Raw genomic sequence first — 21,543 nt, forward strand, 5'->3', positions numbered from 1 at the left:
TATTTGCAGAAACTCCTTTGCTGATAACTTTTCCTTAAAATTAGGAGTTGTTCTATGACTACTCCAGTGATTAAAGTCCTGCTTGTAGACCTTATAATGTCATTCTTCATTGTTTTCCAAATTCATGTTTATATTCTATAATCTTTCAAAGCATAGTTTTCAGGGCATAAAAGGTTGAAGAGCAGCCAAGGATTTCATTTGCTTTCAAGATTAAGTTTAAGCTTTTTGGACAATTAGCAGAATCTATAACTTCTGCACCTCAACTAAATTTAAATTGATTAAGTCCCATAAAGAGTATATGTGTTATACTAAAGTTGTAGGAAACAATTAGGTATGTAGGGCTACAATTCACTGATTCATTCATCATATTTATTAAAACAACTGCAGTATGAACTCAGGTGGATCCTAGCCCTACCTCTACTGTGTGCTCAGTACTGTGGAAAAATACAAACTTTGACTTGTCCCAAATGGTTATTGTGTAAAAACCTAAACAAAATATACAGAGACTTTTTCTTGTTTTGCTTGCTATCCTTTCAAGAGTTAAATGATTTGGATTAATTGTCAAACACATTTTTGAGCCATTTCAAGTTAATCACACTTCATGATCCTTATAATAGACAATTGAAAAAAAAAACAACACACTTTAAAAAATTATGTTTTGGGATTTTTCTTTCCCCTCAAGGAATAAGGAAAAACATTAAATTTGAAGAAATCTGTCCAAATCCTGTTGACAGATGGTTTTATTTCTCTGATGAGAAAGATGTTAATTTTATAGGCATTTACACTGCTCCCATTGCATAAAATGGTCAATGAAGCATGAAATGTTCCTAACATTAGCTGGGAAAAATTAATTTTAATTTTGAAAGCTCAATACTATGGCTTGTTTAGATTTCCAATACAAAAATATTCCAGGTAAAGGGCATGGGTAATCTGAATTGTTAAAAACAGATATTACTATACTTAATAAAGGTATAATAGGATTTTTTTTCTGTAAAGTTTAAACTTTGTAAAATTAAATTATCTATAAGTGAACATCATAATCTCATTAATTCCTCACATTGCGCTAATTCCTCAAATTGCAAATTGCAATAATTCCTCAAATTTAATTTTCAAAACAACTGATGACCAACTAATTCTTAAATAGTTGTGAAAATTAACAAAGGACTGGAAATTTGAAGTTTTCAATAGTATTAGGAAGAGATCTGTGTTTATAATTTACACTTGTTTTACTCTCCCAAATAACCACTTATTTAAATCTAATCAAAATTTAAGTTTAATCTTGATATTCCAGTTATCTTCCCATTCTATAAAATAAAAGTAATTATTAGGCAACTTAAAAACTTTGTTTTCCTTCCATAGCAACTTTTCATATCTTAGCAAAATTCAAATGACTAATTTGTAAGGTAAAAGAGTTGTTGCTCAGTGTTAGAGCACTTGCCTAGCAGGCACAAGACCCTGAGTTCAATTCCCAGCACCAACAAAAAGAAAAGAAAAAGTAATAGCAAATTTTTATGATAAACAAACAGCCTATGGTGTCATACATCTGTAATACTAGCAACTCATGAGGCTGAGGCAAGAAGACTTGCAAGTTAGAGGCCAGCCTCACCTAAAAAACTTAGCAAGGCCCTAAGCAATTTAGCGAGACCCTGTCTCAAAAAATAAAAAAGGCTAAGGCAATACTCATTACCAAAACAAACTCCAAACAAAAAAATAAGATATACTTAGAAGAATAATTATTAAAAATTATCCTACCCAGTCATAATAGTCTTTATTTTTTATGTCTGTGTGAAAAATACCAAGATCTCTCCCTCACATTTGTAGATCCACAACCCTTTTTATAAGCCATGTGTGTTCTCTGTATTATTAACTATTTTTTAGCATTTGCCTATAAGTTATTAAAGATTGATGCCTCTAAAAAAATTATCCTAAATTTTGTCTTGTAATTATTTATATATTCATATTATAGAAATTTTGAAAAAATCATTTTATCACCCTAACATGTATGTTATGTTTATGTTTTGGTATATTTCTAATCACTTTTAAATATCCTTCTGTTGTTAGTGAATATTAAGTAAATATCTGGTAATTTTCTAGATCGTTGCTTCTAAAGTGTGAGCTCCTTGATATCTTTGTCTTTCTTTGAATAATTTCTGTTAAAAAACAGAAATCTTGGGCTGGGGATGTGGCTCAAGCGGTAGCGCGCTCGCCTGGCATGCTTGCGGCCCAGGTTCTATCCTCAGCACCACATACAAACAAAGATGTTGTGTCCACCGAAAAACTAAAAAATTAATATTAAAAAAATTCTCTCTCTCTTTAAAAAAAAAAACAACAGAAATCTAGGGCTGGGGTTATGGCTCAGTGGTAGAGCGCTTGACCCACATGTGTGAGGCACTGGGCTCAATTCTCGGCACCACATATAAATGAATAAAATAAAGGTCCATCAACAACTAAAAAAAAAAAAACAATTAAAAAAACAGAAATCTACATTTTTTTTAACAGTCAACCCAGATGATTGTACATTAAAAGTTAAGAAGTGTTGTTCTCAAGTAAGAGACATAAGTTTTTTGGTGTGGGTTTTTTGTGTGTATACATGTGCTGGGATGGAAGCCAGGTCTTCATGCATGCTAGTAAATACCTACTGTGCCCCTGTGCTACCTCCCCAGTTTCTATAAAGGTGTTTGTTTCTTTTTGTGGTGCTGGAGATCAAACACAGGTCCTTGCACGTGTTAGTTGAGTACTCTACCACTTGAACAATATCCTCAACCCAAATGATTTTATTAGGGGTCCCTCCCATGAAAAATTATATAATATTACTGTTTTTCTTTCTTTTATTTATTTTTGGTGCATGTGGTACCAAGAATCAAACCCAGAGCCTCAAGCATGCTAAGCATGCTCTCTACCACTGAACTATACCCACTGCCCCACAACATACTTTTAATAAATAAGATATAAGCGATGTAAGCTTTGCAAAATTATGTGCGTACAATGAATACATTTTCTGTTAAATGATGGAAAAATCTTAGAATTTTTCTTTTAGCTATCTGTCAAAATGGATCTCTGTACAAATGCACATGACTATGCTAAATATATTTAAGGATATTTAACTTAGAAGTAAGATAGTTATATATAAATATTAGTAAATACTAATTAGAATTATTTTTAAAGACAAGAAATGGACTAGTGATAGGCTGGCTGAAGACATGGTATTGTCCAAGTCTCACCAAAATGGAATTTGAATGTGATCTGGACCATAACCTTTGCTCTGCTGTCATGTGAAACCAATTATAATAACTATTGCTCTTTCTAGCTACTTGGAATATGTAGCTGTTCCGAGGAGACAGAATAAAAGGTCTATACTTTTCCCATTCATAGCTTTGTTAATTGGTAAGATTTTTTTTCAGTACCTGAAATGTCTGGATTTTCAGTTTTGGGAATAACCCTTTGAAGTAGATGTTAGTGCCATTCCAATTGTCTAAGCAAAACCCATGCTGAGTGAGATTAAGTAGTTGATCATTATTATCAAATTTTTTCATTTCATCACACTGTATAATTTATACCAAAACTGGATTGATAATACTTTAAAATTTTTTTCAAAATTTATTTTACATGAGCTCTCATTATTATTTGCATTACAATTCTTAATACACCTTTATACCACAATTTATCATATATTTTTTAGTTATAGATGGACACAAACAATATATTTTCATGTGGTGCTGAGGACCGAACCCAGGGCCTCGCACGTGCTAGGCGAGCACTCTACTGCTGAGCCACAACCAGCCCATACTTTTTATTTATTTATTATTTTTTTTAATATTTATTTTTTAGTTGTAGTTGGACACAATATCTTTATTTCACTTATTTATTTTTATGTGGTGCTGAGGATCGAACCCAGGGTCTCCCACGTTCGAGGTAAGCGCTCTACAGCTGAGCCCCAGCCCCAGCCCCAGCCCATACTTTTTAAAATTTTAAAACAATAAATAATGTTTTTTTTAAATCATGAGATTTTTTTTAGCTGCTGTGGTAATGCCACCAGTGTTGGCTCTGTAGAGGAGTTCTCAAATGAAATTTTTGATTGAATTAATGAGTGTCAACCAATGGCCATCTAAAAGCCAAAGAGCCTCTATTAGTTAAGAGTGTCTTTTTTTAGACATTGTTGTACAAATATCAATTGAAGAAATAATTGGTGAAACCAGGACACAGGACCCATTTGTATAGGGGATAATGTGAAATTATTTATAAATATAATTTTAATGAAATACATAAATGAAGTTATGTAGTTATAGAACAGTGTCTTGTCTTCAATTCTTCCACCTTTATCACTGCCAACCAAGATCTTGCAACCTTGTGTAAATTTCATATTTTTCTCTATGTTTATAAAATCATCCATAAACATAGAGGATTTATTTTTGGTATTTTATAAGGATGGATTATGTTATACACATTTAAATTTACTTTCCATAAGATTTTTATTAAAAAATCCTTCCCAATTACCTGGTATAGCTCTAATTCATTTTATGTGAGTACGTAATATTCCATGATATGATGCATCATGATTTATTAAATTATTTCCCTATTGGTGAACATTTATGTGTGCGCGCGCATGCACGCGCAGTAGTGGAAATTGAACCCAGGAGTGTCTACCACAGAGATACATCCCCAGCCCTTTTAATTTTGAAATAGGGTCTTCCTAAGGTACTGAGGCTGATCTCAAATTTGTGGTCCTCCTGCCTCAGCCTTTCTAGCTACAGGGATTACAGGCATGCACTGCCACACCCATCTTATTGTTTTTACTGCTGCAAAGTGAGCAGTAAATAATCTTGCAGAAATATGTTTAAATATTAATTTATTTCAATGAGATAGTTAGAGTAGAATTTCTGGATTAAAAGATATATATTTATTTGAATAGCTGTTATTTTCATAAAGCCTTTGATAATTCATTTTTTACCCAGCAATGTTTGAGATCTCTTTATCTTTCATCACTTGGTAGGATTAATATTGACCATCTTGATGAGTATAAAATGATATCTATTATTTTGTCTTTCTCCCCTTAGAAGATTGTACCTACTGCCATATGGATTTAATTTAACCATTTTCATTTTTACTTCTGGAATTGCCAATTTCCCAATGGGTCATTTTGGTTTTCCAAACCACTTTTAAGAACTATACATAATCTCATCTGCTTTTAGAAAGCTGGTAACTTGAATTAATCCTTTTTACTGTCACTCTGAACTTGGCCAAATTGTGGATGCAAGAAGGCCTCAAATTCTAGGGGAGTCTCAAAGAAGAGTGCTGGCAAAGAGCCTAGTGCAAGGTCTAAGAAGCTTACTTAATACTATTAACATTTGGACCCCTCAAATGCTTTTATTTTATTTATTTATTTATTTATTAGTTGTCAATAGACTTTTATTTATTTATATGTGGTTGAAAATTGAACCCAGTGCCTCACACATGCTAGATAAGCACTCTACCACTGAGCTACAAATCCAGCTCCCCAGCTTTTCTACCCCAGAGTAATGTTGATGTCATTTGTCCTCTAGGAAACTAAAACAGAACAGAAGAGGCAGGCTGAGTTCTGCCTACTCTTGAGCAGAGTTTCTTTGTGGGTCCCTGGCAGGGGACTGTCAGTGGCCTATTTGCTGTCAACACCTGCTCCTCAGCTGTCACAGTAGAGGAGTCAACTTCTACTATGCTAGGATGGCCAATACAGCATCAGTGGATAGACCAAAAAACAACTGCATATCTAAGGATTCAGTCACCAGAAAGAGGTTAACTAAAAAATGTCAAGACAGGCCCTCAACAAAATAGAGTTTCTTGGAAGAGAGGGACAGCTGGAGCAAAATAATGTATAAACATAAAATTCAAAGTTCAGTATTAACAGAGCAAAAGGTTAAATGAAGGAGAATATCCCATGGAGACTTAAATGAGCCTGGAAAATCTGATGGACAGTTTATTTTAAAATCATTAGCAAAAATTCAAAGAAAGTTTAGAGATAACAGATTGTTAGGATAGAACCAGGAGAACTAAGGTGTATAGTAGAAGTTCTGGGGTGGGGGACAGATGGAAAAAATGATTTTAAAAAGAAGAAAATTCTTGAGCTAAATTTATAGGTTTGAAGAGTTTGCTGAGTTCCAAGCAGAATTAGTGATAATAATAAATAATTACTAAGTACTGACTCTACCAGTATTCTAAAGGTTTCACATTTATTAATTCATTGACTCCTCAGAATATCCCTGAAAAATAGATACTACTAGTTCCCTTACTCCAATGAAGAAAAAGGAGGTTAAGTGAAACCTAAATGTGAACCTAAGAGGTCTGACTTCAGGGCTAAGTGCCTCAAAGAACAAAGGCATGTGGTGTAAAATTTATGAAAACTGAAGAATAAAATGAAGATTTGCATTTCCAGGGAGAAAGAGCAAGTTATAAACAAACAGAAAAAGACTGTTTTATCTGAGGCAGCTTAAGCTAGAAAGCTGGAAAAATTTTTTCTAGACTACTTGAGAGAAAAAGACAAGTCAGAATTTCTCTAACCAACCAAAATATTTGTTTACCAGAGTAAAACAAAGATTTACCAATATAACAATTGAACAATTAATGAAAGTACTCAAAAGATAAGGGAAACTTAATAGTATTTGATCTTTGCCTTTGCAAATTTTTCCTTCTGCCTGGAATAACTCCTGTTGTTTAGCAGCCATCTCATCCTTAAGATCTTAATGTTTCTCCAGGCTATCTTTTGCAATTCCCCAACTCTTTTGAGTTGTTTTTGCTCCTCTTAAATGCTCCAATAGCGCACTGTACTTTCCCCATCTTAGCACTTAGCACAATTTCTTATAATGACTTCTTTCTTGCTTCATTTTTCCCATAAAAATGTTAGCAGATGTGTCTTATTCACTGAGGTAGTCCCAGTACTTAGCACAGTGCCTGCAATGCGATGACTGAGTGTCTAAATAAGTGTAGTTAAGATTTGCAGATCATCTTGTTGCTGTGTTCAAATTGTTCTAGTAGGAGCTATTCAGGGAAGGTAAAGCTTTAAGTAGAATTTGTCTTCAGTAGATACAGAAAGCCCTATTTGTATATATTGCTATATTTGTGTTGTGACTTTAACAAAATTTTATATTCACAAGTTTAAGTGTAGATGACTTTGAAAATCCATATAGAATCAATTTATATCCATTATATAAATTATCCATGTTGGGGTCTAACTTCTATTGTTATTATTAAAGAGCAAGATTAATCAATAAGTGTAGAGGTGAATTTGCAAGGTTGGTTAAAAACTGGTCAAAAAATTAGTCAACAATCCAGAAATAGTGTTTTGATACTCTAAAAACAATAACGCTAATCCTATGATTATCTTTGTTTCTCTTCAGATTAAAGCTAAAAATTATGACAAGGTCGAAAAGGTGAGTTCTTTTAAATACACTTGTATTTTATGCTGGAATTTATGATTGTATATATAAGACAAATATGGTAAAATATTGACAGTTTCTGAATCTAGGTAGTGATTATATAGGAATTGTACTTTATTGACCTTTTTATATGCTTAAAATATTCATCATAGAAAAATTGGGAAAGAAAAAGAATAAATTTCTTTATCTTTTTTTTTAATTTAGTGGTGGTGGGGAGAAAAAAAAGAAAAGTTGTATTCTACTGATCAGAAACATGAAAATGATTTAACTATTCAAGCTGAAAACCAGAGGGAATTTATTTTCTTATAAATGAAAGGCAAATAAAAATTCTTAGCTTTTTGCAGTTTTAATATGATCTGATGAGGTTTATCCAAGGTGTACTTATTACTAATTGAAAACTTTTCCCAATATACCACTGAGATGACTTGCAATGTAGTCAGCATTGGCAATTTTTGACAGTCTCTATGGAGACTGGAAAAGAAAAAAAAAAAAGGAAAGGAAGGAAGAAAGGAGAAGAAATTTCTGAAAGAAGCTGAAATTGTTTTTTTAAGTTCCATTTCATTCATGTATATGTGAAATTTATTTAACTGAATTCTGATAATAGTTTCTTGTATTTAAAGCTATTTCAGAGATGCCTTATGAAGGTTTTGCACATTGATTTATGGAAGTGTTATCTTTCATATGTCCGGGAAACCAAGGGTAAACTACCAAGTTACAAGTAAGTAAAATCAAGATCTTAAGAATGCAAGATATTTTCATTTAGTTCCACAGAAACTAATATCATGTCTTTCTTCCATTTAGAAGAGACTTAAGGATTTAAAACCAAGATTTTTGGTAGGGGTGTAGCTCAGGTGTAGAGCACATGCCTAGAATATGTGAGATTCTCATTGAGACCTCGATTCAGTCCCCAATGCCAAAAAAATAAACTCAGGATTCTCTAAGAAATCAAGAAAAGTGCTTCAAAAGAAAGCCACTGGTATTAGTCTTACTCTAGAGAATTTAATCACAGAAGACTTTCCATATTGAAGCACCATGTATTTACAACACCAGACCATTGTGAGAGGCTTGTCAAACTTTTAAAAAACATCTTCACACTTGCTCTGGTACCTCTCAATGCAATGTGCCACTTGATCCAAGGCTAAGAATTGGGTAGTTTAATTCCCCATTATGACTTAACATCACCTACCTACCCATCTTTGCTTAATTTAAATAGTGGACCTTCTTGGATATTATTTTTGTATATAACAAATTATTTCTATGACTAGAATTATATCTTGATTATCTTTTCCTGAGTTCTTTCTCCTTAAATTTTACTTTCAAGCTAATAAATCTTTAGATATAAATTACCTCCTTAATGAGAAATCTCATTATTTTCACACTTTAATCTGTTATGTAAAAATTAGGCAATTTAAAGGATAAAAAGATAAATAAGACATGGGCCTTCTCTTTGATAGCCACAAGCAGTAGACAAAGGAAATAGTTCATAAATTAATAAACATGACAAGCTTAAAATAATTACTTTATGTACTTACAATGATGTCCTTAATTTTTGTTTATAGAAAAGATTCAAGTGCTATTCTTATACGTCCAGAAGTTAGGTTTTAAATGTAGACATATTTTGATAACACATTTAAAAAAAAAAACATGTTTTTCACATTCATTGCAGAGAAAAAATGGCTCAAGCTTATGACTTTGCACTGGATAAAATTGGAATGGAAATTATGTCCTATCAGGTAAATTTAAAATTTTTAAATATATACACTTAAATTCTATACCCTTAAATATATATACTTAAAGTATCAAGAAAGATACTAACATTTTGTTTTATTTCTTAGATTTGGGTAGATTACATCAATTTTTTAAAAGGCGTGTAAGTATAGTTTTATACTTTATATTTACATTTTTATGTAAACAGTTGATTTAACTGTAATAATAATGATGACATTTCTTATTCAATCTCAGGGAAGCAGTTGGATCTTATGCAGAAAATCAGAGAATAACAGCTGTCCGAAGAGTTTATCAACGAGGTTGTGTTAATCCAATGATCAATATTGAACAACTCTGGAGAGACTATAATAAGTACGAAGAGGTAAATTAAGCCAGAGTAGTTTATTGCTATAAGCTAAGCCATTTTAATTTTTTGCGGGGTAAGGGGTCCTGGGGATTGAACTTGGGGATGCTCAACCACTGAACCACCTCCCCAGCCCTATTTTGTATTTTATTTAGAGACAGGGTCTCACTGAGTTGCTAAGTGCCTTGCCATTTCTGAGGCTGGCTTTGAAATTTGGGATCCTGGGCTGGGGATATAGCTCAGTTGGTAGAGTGTTTGCCTTGCATGCACAAGGCCCTGGGTTCAATTCCCAGCATAAAAAAAAAAAAAAAATAGCAATCCTCCTGCTCAGCCTCTTGAGCTGCTGGCTACTGTACCCATCCAGTTTAACTTTTAAACATCCTGGATTTGTGAATTCTAGCCTTTTTCATATCAGATAACTGGACATCAGTGTTGCACATTGTATAGGTTTTTTTTTTAAATTTTTTAAAAATATTTATTTTTTAGTTTTTTGGTGGACATAGCATCTTTGTTTGTATGTGGTGCTGAGGATCAAACCTGGGCCACACGCATGCCAGGCGAGCGCGCTACCACTTGAGCCACATCCCCAGCCCTTATATAGGTTTTTGCTTTGTTTTTTGGTTTGTTTTTTTTTTTTTTTTTTTTTGGTACTGGGATTGAATCTAGGGGTACTTTTTCAATATTGAGCTACATCTCCAGTCCTTTTTATTTTTTCTCTCGGCAATAGAGATTGAACCCAAAGGCCCTCTGCCACTGAGTTATGCCCTTTTTTTGTTTTTGTTTTTTTAAATTTTATTTTTTGGTATTGGGGATTGAACCCAGGGTGCTTAACATCTGAGCCATGTCCCCAGCCCTTTTTATTTTTAATTTTGAGACAGGGTCTTGCTAAATTGTGTAGGGCCTCACTAAGTTGCTGAGGCTGGCTACCTCAGCCTCCTGAGCTGCTGGGATTAGAGGCAGGAGCCACCATACCTAGCCCTTTTTATTTTGAGACAGAGTCTTGCTAAGCTAAGGTTGGCTTTAAACTTGCAGTTCTTCTGCCTCGGTACTCCAAGTCACTGGGATTACAGGTATGCACAACCATGCCTGGCTGTTTTGTTTAGTTTTGATGGTAGGGATCAAACTCAGGGCAACTACTCTGGGAAAAATGTAATTTTGTAAAGTTCTTTGTGGCAGAGATTCTGGGATTGATCCCAGGGCCCCTTACATGGTAAATAAGCACTTCCATCACTTAGATATATCCCCAGCCCATTTTTATTTAATGCTAACTCATATCTAAATATTCATATACACACATATTGTGCTTGGCCTTCTGTGAAAGGATATGTTTTTGGAATTATTTTTCCTGTAGTAATGATCAGTTGCTATGCATCTCTTTCACTTAATTCCAGTGAAGTGATTAATTATTGGTTTTAGTTTGTTAGATGTGTGGCTATATCCACCAAAAATAACAATAATATGTTTTTGGGTTTTTTTAGGGTATTAATATTCACTTAGCTAAAAAAATGATTGAAGATCGGAGTAGAGACTACATGAATGCTAGGCGTGTAGCAAAGGTATGAAATTCCATCAAGCCATTTATTTATTTATTTATTTATTTTGAGTATTAGACCATTTAATTCTCAAACCTTCATATACATAATATCTTTTACATAGTGTTAAAATAAAGAGGAAAATACATTTTCATACAAACAGAATTTTAAGTATACATTAATAGACTTTTCAGATTATTAACCAAGTTGCTAAAATTTCATTTACATTGACCTTAAAGATGTTCAACGATAAAAAATATGGAATGCTTCATGAATTTGAGTACCATTCTTGTTTAGGGGCTGTGTTAATCTTCTCTGTGTTGTTCCAATTTTAGTATATTTGCTGCTGAAGTGAGCACAGCCGTTCATTTCAATTATTATCAAGGCTGTCGTTTATAACAAGGCCTTTCCTGTCTGGTGTTTGTTACTCTTGATATTTCAGTCATTAGCAATCTTAACTAATGTAAATTAATCTCAATTGACATCATCACATCTGTCTGAAGAGATGATATATTTGAAATGAAATATTTCTTTGCAGACATGTTAAGGACAAAATAGAACAAATTGGATTTAGAAGAAATTATTATTTAGAGAAGGTTAAAACAAGATTCTATCTAGAACTATATATTAGTGTTTCATATCCTTACTTGTGCTTGGTCTTCTGTGAAAGGTTACATTTTTATATTTGCTTATATTTGCTCATCAGAAAACTGTACTATTCTGCAGTCAGAGTATACTTATTAAATAACATAGCTCTCAGGGACAAATCTTATAGTGTGCATGTCTTTCCATTCATTAGTATTCTTAGAAGTTAGGAAAAGTAGCCAGTAAGTAATTTAAAAAGATTAATTTAAAAAGATAGCTTCTCTAAAGATGGCAGTAATCCACCAGATCTTCAGTCATGTTATTGGTCAACTAGTATATCCTAGAGAGCAACCTTCGTAGATTACCTCCAGAAAGGGCCCCTGGGTGGTCTATTCACCCACTCCTGGGAATCTATTTATGCATGGGTAATACTCAGAACTGATCATCTCCATCCTCCATATCTGAGTGGTTCCAGTATCACCAAAGAGTTTTAAATGCTTCTTGTTTAGGAATATGAGACAGTAATGAAAGGCTTGGACCGCAATGCTCCTTCAGTGCCTCCACAGAATACTCCTCAAGAAGCTCAGCAGGTAGATATGTGGAAGAAATATATACAGTGGGAAAAGAGCAACCCTCTTCGTACAGAGGATCAGACCCTTATAACAAAAAGAGGTAACAAGATTAACCCTCCTGGGACTCCAACTACATGCCTGTTAGGCCACTTGATATTATCCCACAGATAGTGAGGATAATCTTTTTTTCTTATGTTCTCCAGATTTCATAATGTGCTCTGCCTCTTTGTTTTATTTTATCCAACTTTCTGTTGCACTTTTAGTAAATTCCTCATTTCATGTACTATACTTTTCAGTTCTAAGTTCCTTTTTTATAGTTTCCATTTGTCTGTTGAGATTTTGTATGTTACCATCTTTTTCTTTAAACCCTTGAACAGGTAACATTGGTTATAAAGTCCTTGTCTCCTAATTCCAACATCTAGGCCATTAGCTCATGGAGATAGTTTCCTTTCTGCTTTTTCTCTTGGCTATGGGTCAGTTTTTCTGTTTCTTTACTTGTTAAACTGTCCTATTTTTTCTTTTGGACAATGTACAAAAGTACAAGTGATACATTGTAAAGACTTTGGATTCTTTTATCTTCCACATCCACAGAAGAATGTTGAGTTTTATTTAGTGTGAAGTTAAATTTATTGACAGATGACTTAAAGTTGGTAGAGATTTGGTTTTATACTATTAAGATAGGTCTGTTTTAGTTTTATCCTTAATCTCAGGGTAAATTCCTTAGTCCTGGGACATAATCTTTACTCCCACAACATAATGGAAAATCCATTAAGGTATTTACTCAAACCATTGGGATTAGATTCAAATACCAAACTTGGTATCCCTTGTGATAGGCAGCTGCTAAGATATCAGTTCAAGTCAGTCTTTTGGTTTTGCTTCCTGCTGGACTCTGTATTCTTTCCGACGTATGTATATTTCAGGGATTAGTTAAAGATTTGAGGACATTTGTGCCTTGATTTTCCAGCTCTGGCTCTTTCATTTTTGGAATCTCCCGCTGTTCCCATAGCCTACAACTTTGTGTTACTCTGAGCTAGTAAGAATTTTTACTTGAATTCTAGCTACCATAGAGTTGCATGGGCATGGATGTGCCCTTTGAAGAAAAAGCCATTAAATATGGATTTCACCCAACATAGTTCTCTTTTATTTCAAGGGATCAATCTGCTTAGATTTCTGTTCCTTTTGGTCATTTTCTGATACTTTAAAAAATTTGTTTTGTTTTTGTTTTGAGATAGGGTCTCACTATGTTGCCTAGGCTAGTTTTAAACCTGTGAGCTCAAGTGATCCTCCCAAATAATTACAACTATATGCACATGCCTGGCTTTCTAGTACATTTGTAAGAGTTGTTTTTTGTACTTTTGTATTTTTCTTTTCTCTCTTGAGCTGAGGAGCATACTGGGGATTGGACCCTAGGCCTTGTGCATGCATGCTGAATACACATCTTTCCATAGAGTTACACCCAAGCTTTAGTCTATAATTGATATTTCAGAAAATATAGTCTGATGCAAACTACTCTGCCACTGACAGACTAGAATTTGGAACTTTATTGAATTTATCAATCTTGCCCTGCTCACTCACCTATAGGCCTTTGCAAATACTACTTCCTTTGCCTATGTCATTTTTTAAATTTACCCCATCCTTCCTCTGTCCATTTATTTTTCAACTGACCCTCTCCTGCCCACCCCCTGCACCTACTATTGGAGATTGAACCTAGGGCCTTGCTCATGCTAGGCTAGTACTCTACACTGAGTTATTCCCATTCCTCATCTGACCATCTTCTATCCCTCCTTCAGGTTCTTTAGATGTCAGTTTTATAGTGAAGACTGCCTTGAATCTGTAAACTGTTTTAAATTCTGCTATTCTGAGGTTTAGGAGTATATTGTACTTCTCTCATTTTAGTAATTTTTATATTTACTTACTTAGTGTATATAAAGATCTTATTCATTAGTATACTCACAGTGCCTTTCACATTCTAGCATAAAGTTGGTGCTCAGTAAATATTAACAATAAATGATGGGCAGATGGGGCTTGGGTGGATAAAGCTTTTGATTTCCAACTTACCATTTATTATTGAGTATCTGAGCCTAAAAATTTACTTGTGATGCATATTGATAGTTTCAAAATAATATTTATTTTAATTGAGTTTTGTTTGTGTATGTCTTCCCTTAGTAATGTTTGCTTATGAACAGTGCCTGCTTGTCCTTGGCCATCACCCTGATATTTGGTATGAAGCTGCCCAGTATCTTGAACAGTCAAGTAAACTGCTTGCAGAGAAGGGAGTAAGTATTACACTCCTCATGAACTTTTTGTGATTTTTGATATGGCAGCGATTTTCTGAAAAATATAGCACTGAATTTGAGTAACAAAGTGTTAAGTGTTAGAATGTGTGTGTGTGTGTATTTTTGGTACTGAGGATTGAACTCGGGGGCACTCGACGACTGAGCCTTATTCCCAGCTCTTTTTTTTTTTTTAATTTTATTTACAGACAGGGTCAAATCTTGCACTGAGTTGCTTAGTGCCTTACCATTCTTGAGGCTGGCTTTGAACTCCTGATTCTCTGCCTCAGCCTCCCAAGTCACTGGGATTATAGGCATGTACCACCGCACCTGGCAAGTGTTAGAAAATTTAAACTCATGTCAATTTGAGTCTTAGTGACATTCATATGATTAGATTGCTTAGAATTAAAAATATAGTGGCTGTTTTTTAATATTAAGTGATGAACCACAGTATGTGCAGGATTATCTTGTAAGTTAAAATAATGTTGGTGGGGCTGGGGTTATGGCTCAGCATTAGAGTGCTTACCTAGCATGTACCTGGCACTGGGTTCTATCCTCAGCACTGCATAAAAAATAAATAAATTAAATAAAGGTATCATGTCCAACTACAACTAGAAAATAAAAAATAAAAAAAATAATAGTGGGCTGGGGGTATAGCTCAGTGGTAGAGCATGTGCTTAATAAGTACAAAGCTCTGGATTCCCCCAGCATCAAAAAAAATAGGAAGAAATCTTGGAATTTTGTTAGACTTCTGAGAGTGTCTTGTGTGTGTGTGGTTTTAGATATGTATACATAAAATTAGATGCAGTTATATTAGTTTTAAACACTTTTGACTATATTTAAATTATTGAAGCATACTTCCTTCTTTTTTATCTCCTAGGATATGAATAATGCCAAATTATTTAGTGATGAAGCTGCTAATATATATGAAAGAGCCATAAGCACTTTATTAAAGAAAAATATGCTTCTTTATTTTGCATATGCAGATTATGAAGAGGTGAGTAAAAATGTTTCAAACTTTATAATTCAGTTTTTTACTGCATGACTAATTTTTTTTCTGTACACTTCTTTGCTGGCATATTGCTTTTATTAGCCAGAAATGATAGAGTGAAAAGTTGTTAGTTCTTAGCTTATATTTATTTATGCTCAGTGCAGGAGCCATTGGTGTTTGCAATGGGGGTGGGGATACAGCCCCTGTATTCCTTAGAGCTCAAATCTTGCATGGATTTGTATGTGTGTATGTGTGTGTATATATACATATATATATATATTCACTTCTCTACCACCTCAGAGTCGCATGAAGTATGAGAAGGTTCACAGTATATATAACAGACTTCTGGCAATTGAGGATATTGACCCCACCTTGGTGAGTAACTTTACAAATCTTTCTTTTCTACCTTGACAGTCTGATTTAACAACAAGATAACTTACATATGGTAAAATATACTCTTTTTTTTGTCTAGTTATATGATTCTTGATAAACAACATTGAGTCATGGGACACCATCACAATCAAGATACAAAACATTTCCTTCACCTTCCCCAAAATTCCCTTATGTGACCCCTCTCCTGGCCATCACTTTCCCATCAGAGTTGCTGTCAAATGCTGGTTTGAATTCTACTCTGGTTTTCTTTTTAACGCTGCAGTATGAAACAGCTACAGAGGTGCTTTCTATAACCTTTTCCTTGTGATCATGGTTAGAAGCCACTTTATGCCACATACTTGTTACTAAATAAATATTTCTTTTTAAATAAATAGAGATAGGAGAAATGAACATTCCAGCAAGGGATTTGACAAACTTATTTTATCCTGATTCTTGCTATAGTAATAGTTCCAAAGCCCTGAGGTTCTGCAGAAGTGCAATACCATTCTTGCAGTGGGTGGGAAAGGTAGAGACCTATGACTAGATCCACTGCTTTACACCAACTACACCATACTGCTTCTTTTGTATATTTATATTGGGATTCTACTGCCCTAATTGCTTACATTTAGTCATCATTTAAAAACTAACTCGGCTGATATATCCAGCAAAAATGCTGGCATCTGTATATTGTGCTATACTGCAGTAATAAAATGACAAACTCAATAAATTCTTTTCCTTGAAGAATTCATATACTTCATCCATCCATCCACCCATCCAAACTAACCAGGTCCCTGCTAACAGTCATTAGTTCATTAAAAAAAAAAAAAAAAAAAAACATTGCACATTCATTATGGGTGGGGAACTCTGAAGGTATTAGGTATAAAATGGGTCATAGTTTATCAGTGAAGTTCTACTATATGATATTTGGAAAATAAATAGTGGTCCTTCTAAATAAACCAAGAAAATGCAAACTTAAACATATATTATAAAATATATAGCATTAAATCAAACATTGCATTTTATAGATATTATAATTCACTAATGGAGTCTTTTCGAGTACTTTCACATTTTTTCTTAAAATTTATATACTTAATTTTTTTTGTATTGGGAGTTGAACTCAGATTCACTAACCATTGCACCACACTCTCAGCCCTTTATATATATATAGGCAATTAAGGATATATTTTATTTTGAGACAGGATCACTGAGTTGCTCAGGGCCTCACTAAGTTGTTGAGGCTGGCTTTAAACTTTCAGTCTTCCTGCCTCAGCGTCCTGAGCTCCTGGGATTAAAAAGGTACTCCACTGCACCCAGCCTATTAATTTTTTAAACAAATTTGTACCACATCAATTTTTTTACTTTATTAGTTATCCAACTTTGTGTATTTAATTGTTTTTTTTCTGGTTCTGGGGTTTGAACCCAGGGTTTTGTGCATGCTAGGTAAGTGCTCTACCACTAACCTACATCTCCAGCCCAATATTTATGTATCTATTTATTTATTGTACTGGGAATGGAATTCCCCCTTTAATTTTTTTTAAATATTGTTTTAGTTGTCAATGGACCTTTATTTTATTTATTTATATGTGGTGCTGAGACTTGAACTCACTGCCTCACATGTGCTAGGCAAGTGCTCTACCATTAAGTCACAACCCCAGCCCTTGCCCCTTAAAATTTAATTTGCATAGTCTAGAATTATATGGTGATGATCGTACAACCTTTTGATTATGTTAAAAAACACTGGAGTATATACTTTAAATGGTGAATTTTATGATATATGAATCATATCTCAATAAAAAACAAAAACACATTAATTAGCATACATCTCTAATAACAGAAAAAAGTAGTTTATAAATAATGAATCTTCTATAATCCTACTTTCTAATTTTTGGGGTGTTGAGGATTGCTTTCTTGTAGGAATCATTAGCATAGGAATCAGGTAAGCTAGTGATGCTACAGAGATTACATTCTGCAACACAAATATGTGTGTGTGTGTGTGTGTGTGTGTGTGTGTGTGTATATTTTTTTTTTTTGCAAAGGTATATATTCAATATATGAAATTTGCAAGGAGAGCAGAAGGTATCAAATCTGGACGAATGATATTTAAAAAAGCAAGAGAAGATACCAGAACCCGCCACCATGTCTATGTTACTGCAGCACTCATGGAGTATTACTGTAGTAAGGTAAATATTGAAATACATATATAAAGATGAAGTAGTCTTCTTTATCTGAAAACATTAATTAAAAGAAAAGTAGTTCTAGTTTCTGTCATTAAACTTTAATTCATTTCATAAAGGAAAAGTGTTTATTTGTAAAATGATGTGGAATGTTATCCAAATCACTAGCTGCCTGCTAATTTATGGCTTTATGCCTTATTAAACTCCAAATTTCCTTTTATTTTACTTTTTTCTTTGAAAATGATAGACCTTGCAGTGTTGCCCAGGTTGACTTTTAAGCCATGAACTCTCAGGTTCAATTCCTTCTGTTGTCTCAGCCTCAGGCACAAGCAAGCGCTGCCATGCTTCCCTCTCATCCTTCCTCCCTTCCTCCATTCCCTCTCTTCTTTCTTTCTTTCCTTCCTTCCCTTCCTTCCTCTTTTTTTTTTTTTTTTAATATATATCAGGATTGAACTCAGGGTGTTTTGCCACTGAGCTACATCTCCAGCACCCCTTCCACCATTTTTTTTTTTTTAAGCCAGTTACTAAGGCTGGCCTCAAACTTGTAATACTCCTGCCTCAGCCTCCCAAATTGTTGGTCTTACAGGTAAGTGCCACCATGCCCAGCTTAAACTCCATATTTCTGTTTTCTATTTTATTTATCTATCTATTTATTTATTTTTGGTTATCAGGGATTAAACTCAGGAGCACTCATCCAATAAGCTACATCCCCAGCCCAATTTTGTATTTTATTTAGAGACAGGGTCTCACTGAGTTGCTTTACCTCACTTTTGCTGAGGCTGGTTTTGAACTTGTGATCCTCCTGTCTCAGCCTCCCCCACCACTGGGATTGCAGGTGTACCCCACCGCATCTGGCTTATTTATTTGTTTTAAACCCCATATTTCTGAACCTAAACTCCACTGGCTGATTTTTAGCTTAGTAATTTTTACTTAACATAATTTTAATTTTCATTTTAATTCTTTCATATCTTGTAGTTTTAATATTCTTAGTATTTTATCTGACATTTCATAGAAATCAGTACTTGGCTGTCTTTACTTGTAGGACAAATCGGTTGCCTTTAAGATTTTTGAGCTGGGACTGAAGAAATATGGAGACATCCCAGAATATGTCCTGGCCTATATTGACTATCTCTCTCACCTCAATGGTAAGTTAATTCTAGAAGCTTTAATGGTACTTAATATTAAACCATCTGAAATTATGTTGCTAAGTTTTTCCTTCTTGAATGTATTATAATTCTAACATCACATCAAAACCACCCACTTGATAGCCACCCAAGAAATATTTGTGGCCTGTCAACCAGGAGTTTATATTTATTGAATAATGATAGATGTCTTTTGACTTCAGAATGGCCTTTGATCAGCAAAGTTTTGTTATAAGTAGGATAAAGCTACAAAGACAAGAGTTAAGAGACACAGAGTTGTTGATATTCATTTCTAACTCTGGGCAACTCATTTCTCATCTCCTGGGCAAGAATTGACAAAAATAAATCCTCATCAGCTGGGGATGTAGCTCAGTGGTAGAACACTTGCCTAACATTACAAGGCCCTGGGTTTGACCCCCAGCATTATCAAACAAAACACACATTAAAAAAACTCTAGCCACCAATACTCAGAGATGTCCACATAGTAAAGGCTACATGAGGCTACTGGGAAAGAAATTTTAAAGGAGATTATGTTCATTAGCCTCTTGATTTTTGTTCTGCTGTTATAATGACAATAATACAGCTATCTTTTATTAAGATCCTAGTATGTGCCAGGTTTTGTGCTAGGTAATTCATTCATCCATATATGTGTGTGTATAAAATTTAGTCTAGTTACCTATAGTCCAGGATATGCAACTTCTTTTTTTTTAATTAATTTTTTTAGTTAATTTTTAAAATTTATATATGCAGTGGAATGCATTACAATTCTTATTACACATATACAGCACTATTTCATATCTCTGGTTGTACACAAAGTATATTCACACCCATTCATGTCTTCACACATGTACTTTGGATAACAATGTCCATCACATTCCACTATCATTTCTAACCCCATGCCCCCTCCCTTACCATGCCGTCCCTCTGCCCTATCTAGAGTTCATCTATTCCTCCCATGCTCCCCCTCCCTACCCCACTCTGAATCAGCCTCCTTATATCAGAGAAAACATTCAGCATTTGTTTTTTTGGGATTGACTAATTTTACTTAGCCTTATCTTCTCTAATTCCATCCATTTACCTGCAAATGCCATGATTTTATTCTCTTTTATTGCTGAGTAATATTCCATTGTGTATATATGCCACATTTTTTAATCCATTCATCTAATGAAGGGCATCTAGGTTGGTTCCACAGTTTGATATGCAACTTCTTGACTATTAAAATAAACATTGTGTAAACATTGTGTAAAAGTTGGTTTAAGACAGAAGTATACATGGGCTGGGGATGTAGCTCAGTGGCAGAGCACTTGCCTGGCATGTCTGAGAACCTTGGTTCAATCCCTAGTACCAGCAAAAATAAATTTAAAAAAGATAAATATGAAATTATGTGTAAATGATTATAGAATGAGATATTATAAGCATATATCAATAATTTTAGTATTTCAGAAAAATATAGCATATATAAAAGATAGTATCATTATATCCTAAATAGTATAAAAAAGTCAAATGATTATTTTTGAATTTCAGTTTAGTGACTACACTCTGGAAAAAGACTTAACCTCAAAAAGTGAGATAGTAGGGCATTTAATTGATAAATTTTCTTGAATGAAGTTTATGTTTCTCACTAACCTTAAACTATTTGCTTTACTTTTTTTTAGAATAATTACTAGTATATGTATTTATCTTACTATTTTCTTAACATGAGCATGATATCTGATGTCAACATTGTTTTTTCCCAGGTTCAGTATCTTAGATAGTTCCTTCATTCCTCTAAGTAGCTGTCAAGCATTTATTCTTTTACTAAGGACCAGGAATACAAAGATGACCAGGACTATATTCTTCTGGTCACAGAAGACTTTGATGTAAAAATACAATTGCATCATCAGTCTTCACTGTGGCATAGTTATGAAGTTAGGTGTATAATCTTACTCTGCAATGTTCTCATCTGTAGAATGGTCAGAACAGGGAAAACTTCCATAGAATTCTTGAGGATTAAGCAATTAAATTTTGTATGTCATAATGATCACAAATAGTTAACATTTATGGACTGCTTTCCACATTGCAGGTGTTAAGTCAAAGACATGCAAAATTTAATTGCTTAACCAGACTTCAGATTTAGTATTAAAAAAAAAAAGAATGTAAGATTTCTTAATTTTTCTTATTGATTACATGTTGAAATGAATAAACTATATTAAAATTAATTTCTCATTTTACTCTAGAATAGCAGAAAATTTACTTCTAAAAATATTTATCTAGCTGGTTATGGTGGCACACATCAGTAATCCCAGCAACTAGGGAGGCTGAGGCAGGAAAATTGCAAGTTTGGGGACAATCTCAGAAACTTAGTGGGATTGTCTTGAAATTTAAAAAAAAATTTTTTTTTTTTTTAAAGTACTGGGGATATGGCTCAGTGGTTCAGCAACCCTGG

At 33.8% G+C, this 21,543-nt stretch overlaps 1 protein-coding gene and 3 non-coding genes across 5 annotated transcripts in view; 3 read left to right on the forward strand and 1 right to left on the reverse strand.

Annotated features, from left to right (window-relative positions):
* The window catches only part of Cstf3 (cleavage stimulation factor subunit 3), a 78,160-nt gene that overhangs the window by 49,093 nt on the left and 7,524 nt on the right, over nucleotides 1-21,543 (forward strand). For both annotated transcript variants that reach the window (XM_005327435.4, XM_078046274.1), the window contains 12 exons: nucleotides 7,368-7,400; nucleotides 8,027-8,124; nucleotides 9,073-9,139; nucleotides 9,242-9,276; nucleotides 9,369-9,495; nucleotides 10,956-11,033; nucleotides 12,104-12,266; nucleotides 14,333-14,442; nucleotides 15,320-15,436; nucleotides 15,731-15,805; nucleotides 17,839-17,982; nucleotides 19,019-19,121. In XM_005327435.4, the coding sequence (XP_005327492.1) occupies nucleotides 7,368-7,400; nucleotides 8,027-8,124; nucleotides 9,073-9,139; nucleotides 9,242-9,276; nucleotides 9,369-9,495; nucleotides 10,956-11,033; nucleotides 12,104-12,266; nucleotides 14,333-14,442; nucleotides 15,320-15,436; nucleotides 15,731-15,805; nucleotides 17,839-17,982; nucleotides 19,019-19,121 (1,150 nt within the window). The remainder of the gene's footprint in view (nucleotides 1-7,367; nucleotides 7,401-8,026; nucleotides 8,125-9,072; nucleotides 9,140-9,241; nucleotides 9,277-9,368; nucleotides 9,496-10,955; nucleotides 11,034-12,103; nucleotides 12,267-14,332; nucleotides 14,443-15,319; nucleotides 15,437-15,730; nucleotides 15,806-17,838; nucleotides 17,983-19,018; nucleotides 19,122-21,543) is intronic.
* On the forward strand, nucleotides 7,739-7,877 carry LOC120890190 (U4 spliceosomal RNA). Its single transcript, XR_005734432.1, has one exon. It is a non-coding gene; the product is annotated as a U4 spliceosomal RNA (small nuclear RNA).
* On the forward strand, nucleotides 9,711-9,778 carry Trnaa-ugc (transfer RNA alanine (anticodon UGC)). Its single transcript has one exon. It is a non-coding gene; the product is annotated as a tRNA-Ala (tRNA).
* LOC120890082 (U6 spliceosomal RNA) lies at nucleotides 11,262-11,368 on the reverse strand. The gene has a single exon (XR_005734342.1). It is a non-coding gene; the product is annotated as a U6 spliceosomal RNA (small nuclear RNA).

The sequence above is a fragment of the Ictidomys tridecemlineatus genome, chromosome 4 (genome assembly GCF_052094955.1).
Source record: "Ictidomys tridecemlineatus isolate mIctTri1 chromosome 4, mIctTri1.hap1, whole genome shotgun sequence".
NCBI classification, from domain to species: Eukaryota; Metazoa; Chordata; class Mammalia; order Rodentia; family Sciuridae; genus Ictidomys; species Ictidomys tridecemlineatus.